General features: G+C 39.7%; 1 protein-coding gene across 3 annotated transcripts in view; it reads right to left on the minus strand.

Moving 5' to 3' along the window:
• Positions 1-10,518: 10,518 nt before the first annotated feature.
• The window catches only part of ST8SIA6 (ST8 alpha-N-acetyl-neuraminide alpha-2,8-sialyltransferase 6), a 36,543-nt gene continuing 27,561 nt past the window's right edge, over positions 10,519-19,500 (minus strand). For all 3 annotated transcript variants that reach the window (XM_040591124.1, XM_040591125.1, XM_040591126.1), the window contains 4 exons: positions 17,632-17,776; positions 15,253-15,365; positions 13,922-14,014; positions 10,519-10,989 (listed from right to left, as the gene is read on the minus strand). In XM_040591124.1, the coding sequence (XP_040447058.1) occupies positions 10,521-10,989; positions 13,922-14,014; positions 15,253-15,365; positions 17,632-17,776 (820 nt within the window). In that variant the 3' untranslated portion in view covers positions 10,519-10,520. The remainder of the gene's footprint in view (positions 10,990-13,921; positions 14,015-15,252; positions 15,366-17,631; positions 17,777-19,500) is intronic.

Raw genomic sequence — 19,500 nt, forward strand, 5'->3', positions numbered from 1 at the left:
AAATCAAGAGAGCCAGGCTTTACGCGGTAAATACACATCCCTTTGTCACCCTTCTTGGCTAGCAGACCTACAGATGAAAGAGATCAGTTGCTGAAGTACCACAGGATGAAGGATTACCTGGCTGTAAATATTTCAGACTAAGCTATATTTAAATAACACACTCATGTGTAAGCAGTCTACTGCTTCAGAGTGTGCAATGGGTGGCTATCAGCTGTTTGAAATAAAGCTGTTTCAGAATAAAGCACTTCACAGAATATTGCTTGGGCTTGATCTCACACAGACTCCTGTACACAAGTGGATGTGTGTTTTGTGGACCTGAGAGTCCCTGGAGGAGCTACTGCACAGATGTTCAGGATCTTATTCTGCAGGTTTGTCAAATGAGAGCAAGTGACAGGACAGAGAAAGAACTCCAGGTCAAACATTTTTTAAACCTAGACTGTCATGTCAGGCTGTAGCTCCACCATGAAGCCTGTGCAGACTCAAGGTCCAAGTGATCGATCAACCCTGACCAATTACCCAATCCAGATACCTGCACTGGATAAAAACAAATAATACCTAACAACAGGACTATTTTACTAGTGATTTGGGGAGCCCACAGAAGGTGCTAGGTCACCTAGATAAGAGTTTCTTTTCCTGAATCACACAGGATGCAGAACTTCATCTTGACTCAAGCATGGCAACGTGCCAGACATCTCACTACTGGATGTAGTAAGGAAAGTAAAGGAAAGAGAATCAAAGCAAGATTAACTGGTCTCAAAACCACCAGACCTTGTACAGCTCTGTTCTCTGCAGATGCTGTTTGAGATGCTGGGGTTAGCAGAGACTGAAAGCATAGGTGTGCTGAATAACAAAGAAGTTTATGCAAATTTACTGTCAGTGAACTGAGAAATAGTATTTACAGTCAAAGGTTGTTTTTACAGTTACCATTTGTGAACCTGCTGGTGGTGATGTTAAAATGACTGTAATGGGAAGAGAGAAGAGGGAGCAATAATCCACCAGTGTAGGTACCTAAAATCCTTAAGTGCTTTCTACCACCGCAGGGAGAGATGGGCTTCTGTCCACCAGAACAGCTGCTGTGCTGTGATCTCCCCCTGCAGGGGGTCCATCGCTCCCCGCTGGCGGGGAAGGCCCCCAGAGACAGAGTCATAGAATTGCAGAATCGTTTAGGTTGGAAAAGTCCTTTAAGATCATCAAGTTTAACTGTTAACTCAGGACTGCAAAGCCCATCACTGAACCATGTCCATAAGCACCACATTTACATGTTTTTCAAATACCTCCAGCAATGGTGATTCCACCACCTCCCTGGGCAGCCTGTTCCACTGCTTGACCACCCTTTCAGTGAAAAAGTTTTTCCAAATACCCAATCTAAACCTCCCCTGGCACAACTTGGGGCCATCTTCTCTTGTCCTGTCACTTGTTATCTGGGAGGAGAGACTGACCCCCACCTGCCTACAGCCTCCTTTCAGGCAGCTGTAGAGAGCAAGCAATAAGGTCCCCCCCGAGTCTCCCTTTCCCCAGACTAAACACCCCCAGTTCCCTCAGCCACTCCCCATAAGACCTGTGCTCCAGACCCTTCACCAGCTTCGTTGCCCTTCTCTGGACACGCTCCAGCACCTCAATGTCCCTCTTGGTGTGAGGGGCCCAAAACTGAACACAGTGTTCGAGGTTTGGCCACTCCAGTGCCAAGGACAGTGGGACATCCTTTTATGTTACCTTCCAGACTTGGCTGAGGTTTCAGGGGACCACCAGGCCTGTCCAACAACCATCAGATGACAAACAGCCCCACTGTGTCCCTACAGTCCCACCTGCATGGTCTCACCCCCTCCTTTGCTTTGACTCTGAAATTCCCCTGGGTCTGTTGGCATGAACCAATTTTCTCTTTTCGTTGCTGTGTTAGGTTTTTGCCAGCTCAGTGTGCCAAACCAGCTCGATTTAGGATCAGATAGGAGCAAGAGATGGCATGAAAGAAGGGCTGCAGCACAAGAACAAGGCATGGACTGCGTAGCCAGCCATTACAGTTTAAGTCACCATAGAGCTACAGTCAAATTTTAGCACATCCAGACAGGCAAAGTGAATACTCCACCATACTGCCTTCCTTGAGATGTAAATCAAGCGATTTAAAGTATGTTTTACTATGCTTACTATGTATGTTTACATGTTTTACTGCAAGCATGGCAATGTTTGATTCATAGCATACAAACTCCCTAACAGACTCTAAACAGGACTACATAATGCCCCACAGCAGGAAGAGAAATAACCAACTTCAGGCAGCACGGGATCCTAAAAAACTGCAACATGAACGATTCAGAGGAGAAAAAGGAATAAAAGCAGCCAGGCAGGCTTTAATTTAACGACACTGCGAAGCAGTCATGTGCAAGGACACTATCAGTCTCTCCAAAGGTACAGTGGAACTATTATCACGTTGTCAGTGTTTCTATCTTTAGAATACTATTTAATCTCAATATTCATTCCACAGCATGTGACAGCACTGAAGGCCCACAAAACCTAAAAATGGTTATTCCTCATATGAAGTAGATGGAACTGAAAGGCCCTTCCTAACCTTTGTTCAAGAATCCTTAATCAAAACTGCACTTGGCTCAGTCTTGCAAAAGTGTCATAAACATTCCCAGCCAAGTACAAAATCCACGTATTCATCATTAACCTGACACTGATGTAAAATAAATGAGAAACCCCAGATGTAAAATAAATTCAGCTACCTGAGAAAACATCCTTTCCCACAGCGAGTGTACTTCAGCAAGTCTTGATCAATCTAACTGCACCCTGTCATGCAGAAACGCCACTATTAACTTGCCCAGCCTGCACACAAATTAACACAACCCAGCCACCAAGCACACAGCAGCAGTAGCTATAATAAAGTGGGCTACAAGGTCTGCACTCCTGTGGAGTGAAGTGGATGCAACTAACATTTCATAATAACTTCGTGTCTGGAGCAGGGCCTGAGAAAGCTACATTAAAAATAGGTTATTAATCTGAAGTCTAATAGAGGATATGTTTATTCTGTGAGGAGTTAAGAGTGTTTGTAGGAAAGGGTAGGAAAGGTTAACAGTTCCTCCACGCATTTCTTGTCAGTCCTGTGCTCCACACAAATCACTGAGAGCTTTGAGAGCATGGAAGATCAGGTCTTCAGGTCAATGACAAGTTTAAACTTCACCAAAACAGCGCTAAAAAGTCAAAGTGTCTGACCGTGTTACAGAGCTTTCTGTTTGCTCTCATTTGTGAATGCCACATCACACTCATTCAGCTAAGAATCTTTTCGTCAAGGAAACTAGAATAGGTTTCTTCTTTTTGGCTAAACCTCTCTTAAAATGTAGTCCAATAACCTTTCCATTTACTAATACATGTGCATTATAAATAACATAGCTGCACAGAAATAGTCCTGACACACTGTAACTTCAGCTTTTTATGGTGTGTCATGAAACACTATACATTTTTCACTGAGATAATGCAATACGGCACTAACAAACACTTTTGAAAAAAGTTGCTTTTCCATTGCAAACAAATTTCATTTTCTCCTCTCCACATCTACTACTTACACACAACCAGATTTTGCCACTTTATTCATGCCGAGTAGTTCACTGAATTTAATCTGAGCAATGAATAATCAATTGATTCCCTTTGCATCACCTCTATGTACACACAAAGCACTTGCAGTTGTTCTGGACGCAATGCAAGATCCTCTCAATCTCTAAAAGATGTATAAATTTTTCCAAGTCAAACCATGTAGCTGCTACACAGCCAAGATCATCTCAATGCACTACATTAGACTGGAATAAGTTACAGTCCTTGACCGAGCACAGGTGTGTCTTTGTCTCTTTGAATGAAATATGATGTGGTTCTCCTCAACCTAGGCTGTTTGCATCACCCAAAGGACAACTACATCACTTTGCACAGCTTCCAGCTACAAACACTCAGGGACAGTCTACGTGAGTGATTTGTGGCACAGGAGGAACTCTTTTGGGAGCAAGTTTGTCTTTGATCTACAACTAGGGACTTGCATTAGGCCATCACCCGTAACACCCATAACGTGGATGCAGAGTCTTGCTGCACCCAGCTCTCTGCACATGAGCAGCAGATGCCTGTGGCCAAAATTGGCACAAATTTCACTGCTGGTGAAGACAAAATGTGGACATGGGGTGCTGGAACCACAACAGATCACAGTAAATCAAACCCTTGTGCTTGCCTCTTTCAGTTACCAGCTGGTAACGCATATAAACCCACCGACTCAATTCTGATGTCTTTGTTAAAAGCCCTACTGATATTCAGAGGTCTGCTCAGGTACTAGTGGTGTTATTCAATGCCCCCAAGCACTATCTATTTTTTAAAAACTGTATTTTCAAAAATTTACTTTATTGTTGATATATGCAGGCAGGATTTATGGACAATAGTGCTGGATTCCGCTGTCATTATCTTAGAAATGGATCAAAATGCTGAATGTGTCTCAACTAACAGACCTAGAACCATAATGATTGATTCCAACACTTTCAGGATTATTTATGTGATTATAAAACTGCTGCAAGGTAAGCTTTCAAATATTACAACAATATAGAAATGCTTTTATGAAGTATCAGTTTAGAAGTTTTTTTGAACTTAACTTTATAAGGTTCAATACACTGAAGTAGGATTTTTTTTTTCTAGATATAATCTTCAATAAGTGGAATATTGACTGCTCTTTAAATCAGTTGGGGATTTAATACAGTGGCAAAATGAGTTCTAGTACACAAAATTCCTGATAGTATCTGTCTGTAAAAGGAGAAGGACACTTTATCTTTGAAGTGATCATTCAAAAGACTCTCAAAAAAGCCACTGAATTTTTTTTCACAGAAACTGGTTATTACAATTTTTTTGTTGTTTTGGCAGGGTTTTTTTTGTGTGTCCAGCCTTCCCACAGTAAAATATATTAGCAATAACACAGAAGCAGCTACAGCTAGGGCAACAACTGTTAGTCACAGTTCCTGTAAATGTTAATATGATTCTTTCCATTGGGCTGATATTTCACTTTCTCTTGTCACAGGCTGTTGCTCCACAAGCATTCCTGGACCATATGGAAACTTAAAGCACAAGAAGTGCATGGATTTTAAATTAAGTGACTGTAGGTTCTTTTCTCATATGCCCTGGTACAGGAGAAAAGCTTGGGGTTGATTGTGAGAGGAACATTCTTCTAATAATGCCTACAGTAGTCTCCTTTATCTGTAGTCACATATTGATACGAGCTATGCTAGGTGAAAAAGAAAGAAGAAATTACACATTTGGTACCTATCATATTTCTAATGAATGGTCCATCTTGTATGTCAGCTAAGATACAGAGCTGGGATTGCAGGAATGTGTGCAAAGTCATGCCCTAACAGGACTCTGGAGATTGCAGCATGGAACCTAGTTTATCGTCCTCATTTGGAGCTGAACTGGACCTTAGACAGGAACACAAGCAAGAAGAGGGATTTAAGAACGATTATACATCTCTGGTCGTTCCAACACTTGTTCACAAAATTAACATCATCCACATGAGTGATACCATTAAATCCACAGCATTATCTATTGCCCACAAAATGAAAGCCCACTAAATCCACAGCATTATCTACTGCCCACAAAATGAAAGCCCATAAACCACTTGACTATCTCTAACCTGAGGGATTTTTTCATCTGTGCACCCTGCGACAAACCAAGAATGACATGGCTCTGAATCAATTATTCCTCTGTAGTTCTTCTCATCACCTTTCTCATGTAGACAAATGCTAGTGTTCACAGGATCAAGCTCTTAATTGAAAATGTTCACTGCCAATTCATGCAGCTACCATACAGAAACTATTGCCTGTATAATGTGATATTAACAAAATCAGAGATCTTATGTCTAAAATATTTTAACGAACCTTTAAGAAGCAAGACATCATGAATGTCACATATTGCCACCATCCTGAGATTGTGCTTTGCTACAATTAAACCAATAGTCAGGAGTTTCAGAATTTCCCAAATAAACGTTATTTCGTATTTAAAAAACTGATTACTCAAAATTCAGAAATGTAGCAGTCACTGTGCGAAAAGAACGCTTCCTTTTCTCCCCAAGTGTAAAATATTTCTCTATTGTAATAATGCAGTTTGATGCTCACAAAATCACGTCAGATCAAATCCAACACCGAACTGCTGAGATACACACAAATTGTCTCCTTAGGATCATCGCCCTGGAATTAAAACAATAAAATATGTTATTGGTATTTCTTGTCTAGCAGGAAAACTGCTTGTTATAGTAAAAATAAGCCAATAGCTTAGTCTTCTGTGTATGCCATTCACCTTCTGCATCTGCCTTTTCATCCTTATTTCAGATTGGGAGTCTGTGACATTTATTATACAGCACCACAGGCTCACAAAACTCTCCTGGGTAAGCTGTACTGCTAGTGTCTGATCTAGCCTGAGCATTTGCTCTTTCTAAAGGAGGACTCCTTCATTTGAATAACCCCAGAACAGCTCACTCTTATGCCACCTGCACCACCCTCTACAGATTTTACAAGCTAACCAAGGTTGGCTCTAATGAGTAACTTCATGGGACACGTCCACTGCTAAACTGAATATGGATATGTTCTAAATTATATTATCATAACCCTATTTTGAAATAGCTGGAGATGGAAATTATTATGTTTCTTCAACAGGGTAGTTCTGCTCTGGAAAACCAAACCAAAACTCTTCTAGATCTGTAAATGCTTCTTCATTTGATTTGAAATCTAACAAAGATTCTAATCTGATTTAATCTGCATTTTTCTATTCTGACAGGCTTTAACTAAACCAGAAGCAACTTATTTCCACTTGTTTCATTACTGACATTATTTTTAACACTTAAACTTAGTGGTTGAACACATGAACAAAGTGTGTGCTTAAAAACTATACAGCATGAGTACACTAAAGCGGAAGATAATTCTTTAAATGTGGTATACATCCAATAATTTCACACTGGATAGTATTTGCCCAAGTCAAGGACAGACTGAAGTCTGGCTGCCTGACAGGAATCCAGAGGCGTCCTTATTTTCAAAATGTGGTATCATTTTTCTCAAGGTAATTAAAAGTGAATTGTGGGGCAGTTAGTATTTCTTTAGCTACATTGAGACACTACAAGCATAAACAGAATTTGCGCAGAATTTAAGCTTGTGCAGGTATCCTATTGTTATAAATAGGTTATTTATAACAATTATATTTATAAATATGCTATTTATAACAGTGTTTATCATATATATGGATTGCAGCAACTTTCAAGATTAAAAAAGAGATCACACACTGACAGGTTTGGAACAAAATGATTCTCTTTGATGGTAACTCCTGAGCAAGTGAGCAGGCAGGCCCTGCTTTACAGGATGCTGCCCTGCCAGCTCCACCTGGAGCGGACTGCTGCACTGCTGTTCTCTCTGTCAAAAATAGATGGCTTTTAATCATCTGGTTGGAATTAAAAAGCTTAGACCCAATTTTTGCTTTCCACATGAGATACATTCACACTCAAAGGTTCAGCAGTTCTTGCTCCCCAACCACCAGCACACTTCAGCTCAACCTTTCCTCCTTCAGTCCTTCTGCTCAGACGATTGAGCACTGCTCTCTTTCCTAGGCTCAGGGAGACCCAGTTTCATTCTTTCTATGGGTTTTTTTTCTGTTGACTATCTTCTCTGAGCAGCCATTTAATGTTACTGTGCTGTATGTCAAAGCAACACATACTCATCTTCCTTGCTGTCTCTTTCTAGCAAACAGAAAACCTAGTGGATTCTTGGTCAGACAAAATTTGCATTTTAACCAGGCTTCTGGGCAATCAAACTTTTGCCAGTCTGATTAATTCATCATCTGACAATTTTTCTAATCAGATCTTTCTGTTTATTTTTAAATATGAATCAGGCCATTTCCCCTCCTTGAACCTATGTTTACTTGAAGCTAATGTCATGCCCTTCAGGCTTATCAGGTTAAACCAATGAACAAACAAGACTTCCTTCAGCTGCAGGGCCATAGCAAAAATGATCTGGTAATTTAATACAAAGTAATAAAGATCATTATTTTAATTACGTTTCAAGATTTTGCTGATGTCTCATTTTCCATTTTACCATCTGTGATTGATACGCATCTACTCTAGCAAAGACATGTATGTGTCTGTTGAGCATAACCATAAAAGTGCAGGAGCCGATATTAAGGCTGATCGTTCCCCACATTGTTCCGCACCAGCTCTACAGGGCTCTCATAGCTGACAATTCTCTCTATCCAATACAAAGAGCTCACCTTTACAATGGCAAGGGTGGTGTTTAAGAGCAATGCTGCCAAAATTATTCACTGGGATGGAGTTATGCTCTCCCTATAGTGCTCCAGAACCTGCTACCTGCTTGCAATATAGGTGCTTGCAGCAGAACAGCCTCCTTCACTTATTTATGGCAGCAAACTCTTGTGTCCTAGTAACGTGTGAGGGAAGTTCTGCCTGAGACTTCTGTGGGCACCCAGCAGCGTAAGGAACCTTCAGCTATCCACTAACAGGGAAAAAAAGTACAGAGCAGAGAGAACATAAAAGGGAAACCGAAAAGAGAAAGGATATAGCTCAATTTTTAGAAAAGGTCATCTTCAGTGAAAAATACTCATTGTAGAACTTCAGTTACCTGAGACAGTTGATAACAGTAGCAGAATGGTGGCTCATACAAAATTTCTTTGGTTTTAAAGGGCTAACTTTTCTCTTTGTAAATAAAAGTGTAAATCAGGGCAGCACAACTTATCCTTCTGGCTGTTTTTTTCTTTACAGCTTATTTTGCAAATTTGGCCACAGAAGTGATTTTCAGTCTGTCAAGCATGGACAGCATTTAATTAACCCAAACAGATGCTTAACTATTTTTGTGGCTTCTATCTGCTTCTCTCTAGATTAAATATTCCTAAAGAGTTGCCTTTCATTTTCTTAGCTGGTGTAGTTACTACAATTAAAATTATATGGTATGCTTCCAGTGATTGATATCGTAGAAAGAATAAATACAACAGAAACTGCAGGGTATAAACATTTTAGTCACTAAGAAAAATACATAATGAGGTTCTTCACCTTTTCAATATGCTGCAACTTTTTATAAGCCAAAAAGCATACCTTAGCCATATGAAACTGCAGACACATACACCTCCTCCTAGGAAATCTGCCATGGACTGGGAGAACGGATTCACTTCTAGGTCCCTTCTTACATGTTTTATATTATTCTAACAATATATGAAAGCAGTTTATTTCTCTGTTTCTTCAAGTAAATTGAAACTGAATAAAATTGTGCCTTCTTGGTACTAGCAACCTGCTAGTTGTTTTAAAGTTCCTGATGATGAATCAAGTGTGAATGAATCTTTGATAGCATGTTTTCTAAATACCATTGAAGTGTATTTTCAAATACATTTCAGAACCTAGCCAGAATAAAAGCCCTTAGCTTTTTAACTTAAAATTTATGGCTTAAACAAGATGATGCTATTTTAAATTTTTAACTTGAGCCATACAGTCATGAGGTTACATCAGTCCAATTAAAGCTTTATCGTATACCATGGTAGTTCTACCATACATTTCACTTACAGTTACATTAACTTGAATCCCCCGGGAAAAGAGAGTTCTGTGAAAGGCAAATCTGAAAACAGTATTGTGAGCTGGGGAATTTCTAAGTTAGTTTAAAAGATAAGAAATATTTATACAAATTGGTCTTATTTTGTCAACAGGGCAAATCAAGATTGAAAACATGCAGACAAATCTTTTCAAAGTCATCTGCAATCTGTACACAGTAAATTGGCTCAAGGTCAGAGGCCAGACTCTGTGCTGCATTTCTCTGAGGCAATACACAGAAGGCAGAGCTCCAAGGGGGATGGGACAGTTAGAAAAAAGAGGAAAGCAAATGACACTTCATCCTATACTTGTAACTCCCAGATTGTGATCTGCCTCGGGGTAAGATCCTCAGCAAGATCTGCCGTAGTGTATGGCAGCTTCCTCACTACTGTCCACAAGCTGCCCTGCAGTCCAGGGCCGCAAGAGCACACTGCTCTAAAATTACCTTTACCTAACAAGAGTAAACAAAGGCACATAACACGTGCTACTGCTTCATGGGGCAACCTTAATCCTTACTTTGGCCTCTGTATACATCTGGAAAGGCTGTGCCAGGATTAGGCTTCTTCTCTTGTGCATCATAGTATGTGACTACCTTTAATAAAGCAATTCACAAAGAAGGCTGGTTCATGGGATTGATACCAAACCAAACACAGGTTGATAAAGACACCTGTCTGAAATAAAGAGACACTACTGACTGACTGTGAATTACCGTGTATTTAGTTATGCTCCCCATCCAAAGTTTACAATTAGAAAACATTTCTCAACTCTGTGGTACGTTACATTTATTCAGGAAAGTCCACCTTTCACTTATTTATGAACAGAACTGTCACTGAGTGTAAACTAAAAATGTTTTTCTAAGGAAGAACAGACCCACACTGTTTTCCCTTGACACGTTATTTAAATAAAGACATTTTATGTGATAAGAATGCAACCTACCTTTTCAGTCTGATTCACATTTACCAAACTGCAACTTCAAAATGCCTTTGCCATGAAGCTGAAGGATCTGGTTGTATTCTTTGGGCATTGCATGGAAACCTGGTTTAGGCAGCTGGTTGTCGTAATAGTGGTGGCTGATTGGCATCTTCTCTGTGGATTTTGAGAAAGGCCAGAAGCCATAGAGCTTCACATTCTCACACAGCTCAAGAGCAGCACTAGTGATCATAAAACCAGATGACAATCTGTAGGCTTTCACACCCTTAGTTCTCCAGAACTGGGCAAGACTTTTCAGATAAGTGGGGTGAAAAAATATTGCCCTTTGGGTTGCTTTGAACTCTTGCAGAGTGTGATATACTTTAAAAGAAGTGGCTGTGTTGCTTCTGAAGGAAAACGCTGGCAATAAAAGGAAAGCATCTCCATAGACTGCAATGTTCTCTAGAAATTCTGTCTTCTTTTCATTTAGTTTGTTGTATCTGCAAAGTACAACATTTTAGGTATAGAGTGAATGGAACATACTATTAATAGAAATACTACAGACCAAACCAGCACAAATGCACTTGCATATATGAGTTATGAACTCCACTGTACCAGTTCAGTCTGTCTACATGCAAATCATCCTAACCTGTTATATGTTGTCTTATGTGCACTTATGAAAATCTGGCTTTATTGCATAATAAGAAAATACTTTGCAGGATAGAATTGGCAACATGTGTGCTACTGAAGCAGATCAAATTCACTGCTAATGAGACCGGGACCCATTTACAGAATTGATCAATTCAAGAAAATTCAAAGGAGAATGAAGAAAAAAAAAAAAAAAAATTTGTATTTATACTTCCTCTGTTTAAAAATACATGCACTATGATATGTACTGCATGTGTTTGTGAAATGTGGTTTTTACATCAATAGGTATACAATAACCTCTCTCCAAAATCTGGGTGTCTGCCCTGTGTGGAAATACAAGTATGCACATGAGCAGTCTTGGAGTGTTGAAGATTAGTGTGTGCTCAAGTTTTGCAGGATCTTAGCTGCTTCTGATATACTTTTAAAATAGTTGACAATATAGGCATGTCTATTTATCTCCTTTGACTACAAAGGGAACACATGGAGATCAGTAGACTTAAGAGAACTAACTTCACAAATGAAGAGGATTTATCCTCAGATGTTTTGAGGAAGTATAAACCAGCAAAGAGACTTAGTTGTCACTGTTGGATAATTCCATGCTCCCAAATATTGAATAGTGAACTTCAGAGTTATCCATGAAGTGATACAATACCCAGGAGTGTCACTCAACTTGTAGACTCTATACATCTGAGTTGAAATTCAAAGCACTGAGTCCTCTTTTGTAGGCAGTTGTGTGTATGAGCAGTGCATTTTCACCTTTTAAGGGCTACCAGAGCCCATTTTCACAAATGGCTCCAGCAGAAAACTGGAACACTTGGTTTCATGTCTCTTCACAACTTGAGTAGGATCAAACCCTCTTCTCATGCAGCACTTCCAAGACAGAGGACAGCAGCCACTGCCACTTCCATTTAAAGCCCTCATGGAGGAGTCATCAGTTACCTCTTGCACAACTGAACTCAAGCAAGGAGTGATACATTCCTACACCTGGAGGGGTTTAAACTCAGAGCTTCTGCTTCCCAGAAAAGTGCCATTACCACCAGACTAAAACAAAATGAATGAGAGTGACTCAGGCCCTGCTGTTGACCTTGGGCCCCTGTGCACGCGAAAGCTGCACAGCTGAAACAAGCAAGAAGTGCCTGAGCCTATGTCTAGGAAAAGTGGCTAAAGGGTGAACTTCTGGCCTCTGCTTCAAGAATTTTCTCTATTTCTACTCAGTGTAAAGTACATAAAGAGCCTTCAGGACAGAATTCAGATCTTTGTTCCTCCTTAGCTAGAAACCTGAACAACCCAACCTTGTCTTGCTTTCCTTTCTAGCTCTGCCACTGTAAGGTACAGTGCAGCCCAGTTCCATCAGGACACATAAGAACCATGCAACCATGCCTCTTTCCTCCAAGAGAGTTCACCTACATTGTGCACCCTGACAGACACAGTTCAAAAGCTGATTAGCCTTAACAATAATAACATCAGACTAACCCAGAACCCAAATACAGAATTAGAAATTAAAGTGAATAAAGTCAGAATAGGTCTTCTGAGAAAAGAAACAAACCTAGTTCTGCTAAATGGTGCCATGTTGCTTCCTGCTCCTCCTTCAAAAGCATTTACAATGTTCTCTGAATATTTAAATAATTATTTTTTAAAAAATTCTAAAGTCCTCTCATAATCTCATCTTGGCCTCACAGATTTAGCTTCTATTTCTTTCAACTTAACTCCTATTAACCCTGGTGTTGCTTAATTCAGCTGAAAATTGAGTGCAGCTATTGCAGAACACTTTGATCAAGCCCACACAAATCGTGCATCAGGTCAGTAGTCACTAAAGATGCTGAGTCACTGGACAAAGTTTCCTTCCCCATATTATTGGGCAGCCCCACTAATACCAGTGAGCTAAATCTATTTTTGGGGAAGCAATAATTAATTTAAGTCAAAAAGGGCTGGGTAGGCATTAAGGTAGTTAGTACTTATTTAAAAAAATAAAGCTGTATCCTTGAATGAATGACAAATGCCTGTTAGTCATTTCTATGCTCGCTGTACTTTCCCCTTCTTCTTTTAAAGGAAAAAAAAAAGCTTTGACTGATTTTGTCTATTTGACAAATACAGATATGACAGACAAAAAGATACAGTAAGATCAGTAAGCAGTAAATAACATGCCACAGTAGTCCTTTTCATAGATAAGCTGCAGTTCCAGCCTGCTGAAGATGTCAGATTAGTCAGCCCAGCCTTATTAGATTTTCTTTTCTTCAAGAAGGTGAAAAAAACCACAATTTGCTGAGAAAAAAAAGTGTGAGCAGCTTAAATATGGGTTGAGAAAATGGATTACAGAAATTGGGCTTCCATTCAGGAAACAGCCTTCATCAGAACAGCCTCTAAGCACATTACCTAAGAACATGTGCTCACACTCCTACTGACAAGAGTCAGACACACATTTCCCAGCTTTCCTGATTTATGATTACAATTCCTTTCTGATGCTAGGGGGTCATGAGGGTCATGGGGGGAAAAGAAGAGGCTTGGGCTTGCAATCATCATTTTTATTCTGTTATAAACTGTGGACTGTTACCAACCAAGGCACTTGCTAATCTGGGTATTGCTGACTCCTTTCTGCTACAAAACAGGCTAGGTTTAACAGATTTCCATTTAGACTGGCATACATTTTACATGGGAACTAAGGCTTAATGACGTGATCTGCATGCACTACTCTATGCTGTTATCCCAGCCTATTTCCAACAAAATCTAAATCGCGTCAAACAATTATACAATATTGCACAGAAAGAGATTTGCAGTAGCACTTACTTCTGAGCAATGATACTCGGATTAACAGTCACAAGGTTTGTTTTATTGCCAACATCTTTGCTAATGCTTCCTGTGGTTGGAGGGAGGTTACACCTGAAATTGAGAAACATTTAGTTAAACAGATGTGCACCAGAAATGCTTCAAAATATTATTTGCAAACTCCTTTCTTGAGTAATGACACTTTCACATCAGCTCACAGGGATCTCTAAGCACTTTACAAATATTAAATAAGGCTTAGAGCACTTCTAGTAAAAATATTTAATCTACTGTACAGATGGTTAAAATAGGGCACAGAGAGCTCATTTTCATAAATCATCTCACAAATCAGTAGCAAAGTTAAAATCCCAGAAGGAGTCAGTCTATGAATGCCCTGTGTTAGCTGCTAGGAAATATTGCCTGTTGCCAAAACAAAAACTTTCTTCTGAAAATCTTCTGTTAGGTCTTCTAACAACAGCATAACTTGCCTAATTGCAGAAACAGTGGTTTCTGTAAAAGGTAAAGAGAGCATCTTTTAAAGTCAACTAGTCACTTAGAAATTTTAGCATCATAGTATGCAGATTTCCCATTTTCATTAAGACAGTTGCCTAACTGTAAAGACTTTTTTTCTTTTTTTTAATTTGAAAAGCCCAAATATTAAGCAGTAAACAAAATCCAGCAGACTCTGTGATTGGACATCACTGAGAGAACCTTCACTCTGTTACTCTGTTCCCTTGCAGGGACTACAAAGTGTGAGTCATGTACTGAGACAGTGGGCCAAATTATGCTCTGAGCATGCCTAGTTTTCTCCACAATCTACACAGGGAGCTGAAAAAAACTATTTAAATTAGTTGCCTAATTGTTTAGATAGCTAACATAAGGTGAGACAAATACCGGGGTAGTTAAATAACTGCATTAGCAAGCCAACCTAAGGCTAAGTAAATCCTCTGTTAAACCAGAGGTAAAGGTAAACGTGACACTTCATACCAGTCTTTCTTACTTCAGTTTCAGGGTTTTCTTTATTCTCTTCTGATTAACAAAATAAAGAAAACAAGTTCCCTCTCCTAAAGGATGCTTAATGAACAGAAATTTCAGGTTCCCAGATAATCACATTTCACATCACTGGCAAGGTATCTTCGCAATCATAGATCATACATATATCCACATAGTCCCCTCTTTACTTAAGAAGAAGCATTCTGAATTCTGCAAAGCAAAATGAGTATCCTTAGAGAGGCAGAAATAAAGAATTGCCAAGATCCTTCCTCACTGCTACAAACTGGTGTTGGCAGGCTTGAAAGCCTGCCAAGTTTTTAGAAAACATTTGACACACTTCAGTAAGATGAAGCTGCTCTTACCTAAACACAAAGTCAGAACGATCTATTTCAGCTCCACAGCTGGAATTTTTCAGAATGCCTCCATTTCCAACCACGGCACAGGTCTTGAAGGGATAGACCGAAAGAGGAGAGGACTGCAAACAAACAAAAAGACACAGCCAATGCCTTATACATCTTTTTATTGTTTCTTCGGCTCTTTAGTCATTTGTCCTTGCAGGTTTAATCCAGTAAATCCCAGTGAAGGCATTCACCGTTTAGCAGAGAGGGTTGCCAGGCCTGGACAGCCAAAAGCAAAAAAAGGCACCAACAAACTGGGAACTGCTACTTCTGTTGTCAGTACTTTGAGGTAATAACACTGGATTGTTAAAACTGAATGAATACCCTTTAAATACACTTAACACAAAAATTATCTAGTGGACTGAATCCTTGACAAACGAAGGAACTAACTTGTTCTGAAGATAATTTAAATTTACCCATTTTCCTTGGCACTGTAACAGACTGGGGGCTGTCAAACAGTCATTGACTTTGTCAGCTAATAGAAGGTAACTTTGTAAATGCTCATTACTTTGTCATCACACAATTACATTTGATGCAAAATAACAAATTTAGGGGAACCTGAAGATGCTGCAAAGGATAATCATGTACCCTGCCTTAACTCATGGTTAACGTGACAGCTAACTGAAGAGGTTACTGTTTCTGGCTGTTTGCCCTCCCCACTTCTCTTCTTGTTAGAGGCTGCTGTCTTGCAGTAGGGAAGCTGAATGGGAGCTGAGTGCATCCACTTGTGAACCAGCACAGATCACAACCTAGCAAATTAATGTAAATCGCTGGCTATTTCAGTTGACATTAATATAGTTGGCTGTTATCCCAGGGTCTCAGAACCATCTCATACATCTCGTTCAGCCTCTCCTGCTGTGGGAGCACTGACATTCAACAGAAAGGCCAACAGCTGAGCTACATTGACTGCAGAAACTGAACCCACTTGTAAAATTGAGTTAAAACTTGCTTACACAAAGGTTTATCCTTCCTCCTCCTCCTCTCATCAGCTTACCCAAAGAGAAGTAGGAAGGGACACCATTATGAACAAGACAAAAAGTATCATGTATCACATTGCCTGGTAATATATTACAAACCAACATGTTCAAATATTTTGTTCAGTTCTGAAAAGACAGTAGGAGAACACAAAGGCCAGACAAGCCTTGCTAGCTTAGGAAGAATATATGCACATAAAACATACTACTTTTTCCATTCATTCAGTTTAAATTTGGAACCACTGTAACCTCTGTTGCAATGATGTTTTTAGTGATTCACAGCAGCATTAGAAAGGAGTAGACTCATGGTAGCTCATATATCACAAATCAAGAATGCCAGAGATGGGTAAGAGGGCCCCCATGTGCTCTTACTTTTGAGAAATCTCTGTACATCTCTGCACTCCTCTCTGTCTGTTCTCCAGAACTATTTTAAGTCCTGGGCTACAAAATCTGATTTCTTTGCTCAACTTGTGTTTCTGGCACCTCTCCAGTGGGCAACAAAGCTGGTGAAAGGGCTGGAAGGAATGTCCTATGAGGAGCAGCTGAGGACTTTGGGCTTGCCTAGTTTGAAGAAAAGGAGGCTGAGAGGCAACCTCATTGCTCTCTACAGCTTCCTGAGGAGGGGAGAGGGAGGTGCTGATCTCTTGTCCCTGGTGTCCAGTGATAGGATGCATGGGAATGGTTCAAAGCTGCACCAGGGGAGGTTTAGACTGGGACATTAGGAAGCATTTCTTTACTGAGAGTGGGGTCAAACATGGGAACAAGCTTCTAGAGAGGCAGTAGATGCCCCAAGCCTGTCAGTGTTTAAGAGGCATTTGGACAATCCCTTAATAATATACTTTAACTTTGTCAGCCCTGAATTGGTCAGGCAGTTGGACTTAGATGATCGCTGTAGGTCCATTCCCACTGCAATAGTCTAGTCTAGTCTAGGCTATTCTGTTCTATCCTATCCTATCCTCATTCCATTCCATTCTGTATCAGGTTTACCACCAAAATAACTTTCATAAATTATATGCCCAAGCCTGCACTGGAAATGGCATAGGAGTATGAGGAATATGAAATGTTGTTCCAGACTGAAATGCCTTTGAAAAGGGGAATGAGAAAAGAAGGCAAACATTCTCAGCCTGCCAAGCCAGGCTGCAACTTGTATTCTGTACCAAATCTACCTACAACCTGATTTCTGATACCCTGTCCATGCCTCCATCACTGCAGGGGAAGGCTAAAAAAAAAGGTCTTACAAGGTGAATGAAGAAGTGCATACAGGAGGTGAAGGGTCTCTTCCAGAGGTATCAAACAAAGCAACTCTATTACTAACCCGAAATACATATGATACTGCAATCATAATAACAGGTAAAGATACAGTTCTTACCACAGGCAGCATCTTAAAAATGTCCTCTGTAATGAGGATGGTCTTTTTACTGTCCACTTCATAACTCATGTTACTTCCCAGTGGGCTGTTGTTTTGAGAAGCAATAAAATTGTGAACTGCATCACAGCAGGAAGCTAATTCTGACCTGCAAAAAACCCAAACAAAACCTGCTCAAAGACAGGCATATAAGTAGGAAAGTGATTGTAGAGAACCAGATCAGTGAAAACCAGTTCTAACTAAGCAACACAAGGCTATATGAACCCTCTGTAATGTCATTTCTCCTGACTTGCTTTGCAAGTCTGCTTTCACAGCAAACGCTCAAAAACTATCAGACCAAGAACTTCTCTTATCCTGATTTTCTCTCTTGGTCTCCCTTTCCCATCCAGAAAAAGTTGTAATCAGTCTTCTCCTTACTATTAACTGCTAAGATTATTATAGAAACACTGAGAAACTTCAATCCCCAAAGAATTAACGATGTGATTTCAACCAACATAGAATGAGTAATTATAAGAAACTAGGAGGCTGAAGACAGAACCAAGGAGATGAAAGGAATGGTGATGGGAAGTACTGGCTATAGTACTTAGTGAACAGCTGGATAGTTGCAAGCCAATTAATTAACAATTCATTTCTGCAACTGCTCAGTACATTTTTCCTGTGCACATCATCACAGATGTTAAATGAATTACATCACAACTTGCAAATAGACAGATATCTTTGTGGTAGAGACATACAGCCCACCTGCTCCGCAAAACACCTAGCAGAAGTTCTTAAATAGACGAGAGTGCAAGAGTTCTTAAATAGACGACTTTACATAGGAGTGAAGTCTATCACCCATCTTACAATTCCCATTACCTCCAAACTTATAAAAATACTACATGTGCAAACATCCTACTATTAACAGTGAAATGCAATGAAAAGCCCCATCAGACCTTTGAAATCAGACCTGAAACATTGTAATTAATTTTGCTTTAGGGAACAATGTTCTCTCTGCTGCCACTGGATCTGATTTTCAGACTGTAAGGCTGAAATATTCATGGCCAGGATATTATCCATCAATCGTTAGGACACAGCTATTTCATTAGGTGAGATACTAAGAGAATTATTAACCATTTAGAGAAGAAAGTTCACTGATAACAGAATTGCTTGGAATTTTGAAGAAGATAACACAGCAGGGAAAAGATAATAATTCCTGTCCTAATGCTGAAGGTTAAATGTGAAGAAAAAATAATAATATATATATTACAGTTATAGCCAAAGGAATAGAAAACTTTTATTTCATACTTTTCCAGTGAATAAAGTAAACCAAACCATTGGCACTAGTTGAACAATACAGGCCAAATTCTGGTTGAAAGTAAGCTGACTGTAATAGAGTAAGACACAGGTAAGAGAAGTTGCTTCATTCAACTTTATCAACAATTAAATAGAGCAAATATTCTAATAATAGTATAATTTTGTTTCTGATGGAGAAGAGGCATAGTCTAGCACATGGAAGAACCCAAGGTTTATGTTTCCTGAAAGACAAGGAAGAGAATGAACAGATCTGGGATAACCCCCAAGCTCACTTCTCTTGAAATAATGGTCAAAATGGGGGGCAACAAGGTTGGGAAGGTTGGTTTAATTCATACATACAATACCAAAGGAAAGAGTATCATTTCAATTGGCAGATGGCTTACTGCTATATATTAACCCATTCTGAATACTGAGCTCTGAAAGTCCTCAAAGTTTCCAGATGTGTGAGGAACACCGAGTGCTGGGATGGCACAGATCTGAAATAATCATACTAGGAGAGTTAGTAGGAAATGTTAACTCCTGAGGAAGGAAACAGTAGGGTCCAGATTCCCACAAGCCATATTCAGCTCCACTCCCCAA

This window comes from Falco naumanni, chromosome 4 (genome assembly GCF_017639655.2).
Source record: "Falco naumanni isolate bFalNau1 chromosome 4, bFalNau1.pat, whole genome shotgun sequence".
Classification (NCBI taxonomy): domain Eukaryota; kingdom Metazoa; phylum Chordata; class Aves; order Falconiformes; family Falconidae; genus Falco; species Falco naumanni.